This window comes from Ciconia boyciana, chromosome 6 (assembly GCF_034638445.1).
Source record: "Ciconia boyciana chromosome 6, ASM3463844v1, whole genome shotgun sequence".
Lineage (NCBI taxonomy): Eukaryota > Metazoa > Chordata > Aves > Ciconiiformes > Ciconiidae > Ciconia > Ciconia boyciana.
This window is the reverse complement of record NC_132939.1, coordinates 221,715-225,064: the sequence shown is the minus strand read 5'-3', so window position 1 is coordinate 225,064 and position 3,350 is coordinate 221,715. Positions and strand designations below refer to the sequence as shown.

The 3,350-nt window shown below is 65.3% G+C and overlaps 1 protein-coding gene across 1 annotated transcript; it reads right to left on the bottom strand.

Annotated features, from left to right (window-relative positions):
• Positions 1-203: 203 nt before the first annotated feature.
• On the bottom strand, positions 204-1,538 carry APLNR (apelin receptor). The gene has a single exon (XM_072863859.1). It carries the CDS (start codon positions 1,536-1,538, stop codon positions 426-428), a length of 1,113 nt encoding a protein of 370 aa, XP_072719960.1. The 3' UTR covers positions 204-425.
• Positions 1,539-3,350: the final 1,812 nt, after the last annotated feature.

Here is a 3,350-nt window from a genome sequence, read left to right as displayed (position 1 = left end):
CTGCAGGGACACCCCGTAGTGCGCACGCACACGTGCAACACCCCCACTCACGTGCACCCTAAAACCCAGCCATACCACCCCCCACCCCTCCATGCCGCCCCACACCGCATCCCCCCCAACCCCACTCCCTCCCCGTCCCCCCAGAGGGAATTGCGCACACCCTGCTCCTTTTTTAACCAAAATTCATTTATTTGCCACAAAAATCCAAAGCCCTGTGGGTGCCGGGGGGAGCCGCCCCTGCCCGAGCCCCCCAGGGGCTCCTCCCAGGGTCTGCCCAGCCCCTGCCTCAGTTTCCCCTTCCCACGAGCAGGGCTTTCCAGCGGGGGGGTCCCCAAAGCAAGCCAGGCTCTGGGGCGAGGAGGAGGTGGCGGGGTCCCCCCAAGGAGACCAGCTCGGGGGACACCGGGGGGGGGGTCGGGGAGGGGTCAGGCACGGAAGAGCGTCTCCTGGGTGGCGGGGTCCAGCTTGCCCCCCGGGACCGGCCCCCCCTTGCCGCCGGGGGGGTGGCTGTGCCCCGAAGAGTAGCTGGCCGAGCGCTCGGTCCCGGGGCCGGGGGTCCGGCAGCAGAGGAGGGCGGCGCAGGCATGGCGGAAGCGGGGGTCGAAGAAGGCATAGAGGAAGGGGTTGAGGCAGCTGTTGACGTAGGCGATGCCAGTGCAGTAGGGGTGGAGGTTGTTGAGGAAGGCGTGGAGGCCGCAGGACCACGGCAGCACCTCCAGGTCCATCAGGACGTAGAGGGTCTTCACCAGGTGGAAGGGCAGCCAGCAGCCCCCGAAGGCGGCCACCAGCACCGTGATGATGGTGAGGAGGCGCTTGCGCTTGCGGGGCCCCTCAGCCCGCTCCCGGCGGAAGTGGCTGGCCACGGTGCGGGCGATGAAGAAGTAGCAGGTCAGCATGACGGCGAAGGGGGCCACGAAGCCCAGGGCGGTGGAGGAGAGCCCCAGCCCCACCTCCCAGGCACCCTCCGTCCCCGGGGCGGCCAGGCCCCCGTAGTCCATGTAGCAGGTGATCTTGGTGTCCCCCCCCAGGGCAGCCGCCCGCCGCAGCACCAGGGCTGGCAGGGCCAGCAGAGCCGCCAGCGCCCACAGGGCCACCGTGGCCACCAGCCCGCTGACCCGTGAGCGCAGCTTGGCGGTGGCCAGGGGCCGGACGATGGCCAGGTAGCGGTCGAAGCTCAGCCCCGTCAGGCAGAAGACGCTGGCGTACATGTTGACGAAGACCAGGTAGCTGCTGACCTTGCAGGCAGCCGTGCCGAAGGGCCAGTGGTAGCCCAGCCAGGTGTAGGCGGCCCACAGCGGCAGGGTGGCCACGAAGGTGAGGTCGGCGGCGGCCAGGTTGGCGATGAAGGTGTCGGCCGAGCGCCGGCGGTCCCGGCCGCCCTTGAAGACGGTCCAGAGGACCAGCCCGTTGCCCGCCGTGCCCAGCAGGAAGACCAGCAGGTAGATGGTGGGCAGCAGGGACAGCGAGGGGCCCCACTCGGCGTACTCGCACTCCGTCTCGTTGTCCCCGTAGGCGTAGGCGTCCATCGCCTCCTCCATGCCGCCGGCCGCTGGGCTCAGCTCAGCTCAGCTCATCCCGGGCTCACCGAGCTCCTCCGGCCCTCTGAGCCCAGCCCAACGAATCCCACCGCGTTACCTCCCCTTCCTCCTCCTCCTCCGCCCTCCTCCTTGATGGGACGGACAGGATGGATGGAGGGATGGGGGGAGCCCCCGTGGGAAATTTCACAGCTCCCCCTCCACCCTCCATCTGGCTCCTTCCTGGGGGGTTTACCAAGCTCTCACCCAAGTGTCAAAGCGTCAACCCCTGAGATAACCCCCCGCCGCAGGGCAGCTGCCTCTGGGGGATTTCGGTCACCCTGCCGGCACCCAGGTTCGGTGCCGCGGCTTGGGGAAGCAGCCCCGGCAGGGCAGGGGGGCTCAAGGGCCGGGCAGGGGCCCACCACCCTGCAAGTCCGAATTTGCATTCGGGACTTCACCTTTGGGGTGCTGCGTTCGGCATTTTGCATCGGGGTGTTGCACTTCGGGTTTTGCATTTTGCGTGGGGAGTGTCGCACTGAGCGTTTTGCGGCAGGGTGTGGCACTTGGGGGACTTTGCATTTGGCGTTTGGCATTTGGGGTGTTGCATCTGGCGGTTTGCATTTGGCGTTTTGCACTTGGGATTTTACATTTGGCTTCCAGGGCTTTGCATTTTGCAAGCAGTCGTGGCACTGGGAGGGTCCCAAATTGCCGGGGCCCCATTTTGGGTGCGACGTGCTGGGGAGGCCTTTATGCGTTTACCAAAAATCCGGGGAGGGGGAGCTGCGGGATTCCCCCCCGTCTGCAAAAAGACCATCTTAAGGCATTGTCTGCTCCAGGACCGGATGGCGACCGGGAGCCCTCGCTCTGTCCTGGTGCTGCGCAGGCTTCGCTGTCCAGTAAAGGAGCCGAAAGCAGCAACGCCTTCAGCTGAGCCAAGAAAGAAGAAAAATCACCCCCACCCAAAAATAAAATATTTGGAGGGAGCAGGAGGAGGAGGGAAGCTCCCCGCCGCGGCGGGGCACGGCCACGCCGGGGCACAGGGTTGTCCCGCCGGGGCTGAACTCTCGCAGTTACGGCTGTGGGGAAAAGCACTGGAGAAGCCGAGTGGGACTTCGCAAAAAGTCAAGTCCGAAAAGCCGCGAGTGCCCCGGGAGGCCGGGAAAAGCGCGGGGGGGCTCGGGCCGGGCCAAGGAGCCGGAGGAGCGGAGGTGCCTTTCGCTGTCGGAATAGGTAAATCGTGAGAGGAACGGGCTGCAAAAATGGCAAGGTTAAAACCCAAGCGCCGGCGCGGTGGAGGAGCTGCGGGGATGGAGGCTGGGGGGCTCAGCCGCTGCGAGGGCAAAACCGCCCAGCGGCCCCCCCAGCCGGCACAGGGGGTCTCTTCAGCCGGCAAAGTGCTGTAAAGAAGGGGGGGGGGGAGTAATTCGGTGGCTGAAGTAGGGGGGCAGCTCGAAGGGGTCTCCGGAATTAGAAAAAAAGCCGAGCGGTACGGGAGGGAGAGGGGCTGGGAAATGGGGGTGCGGTTCGGGGAGCAGCGGGAGCCCCGGAGGGGCGGGCACGGCGGCCACCAAACCAGCCACCCAAGGGGGGCCCAAAGCCATCGGCCCGGGAGAACAAACCAGGGCTTAATCGGGCTGGAGATAAGGAATAATAAGATACTCCGATGACCGGGACAGCCCGCTTGGCAAGGCACACGTTAACCCCGCAGGGTAAGGTGCTGAGGCCAGCAGGTCTTTGAAAAATTACAATAAAAAGCTGCTAAAAATTGACGCATAAATGCGACGGCTGCTGATTTAAGTTAAAACCCGAAGTTTGTTTAAAGAAGGGACGGAC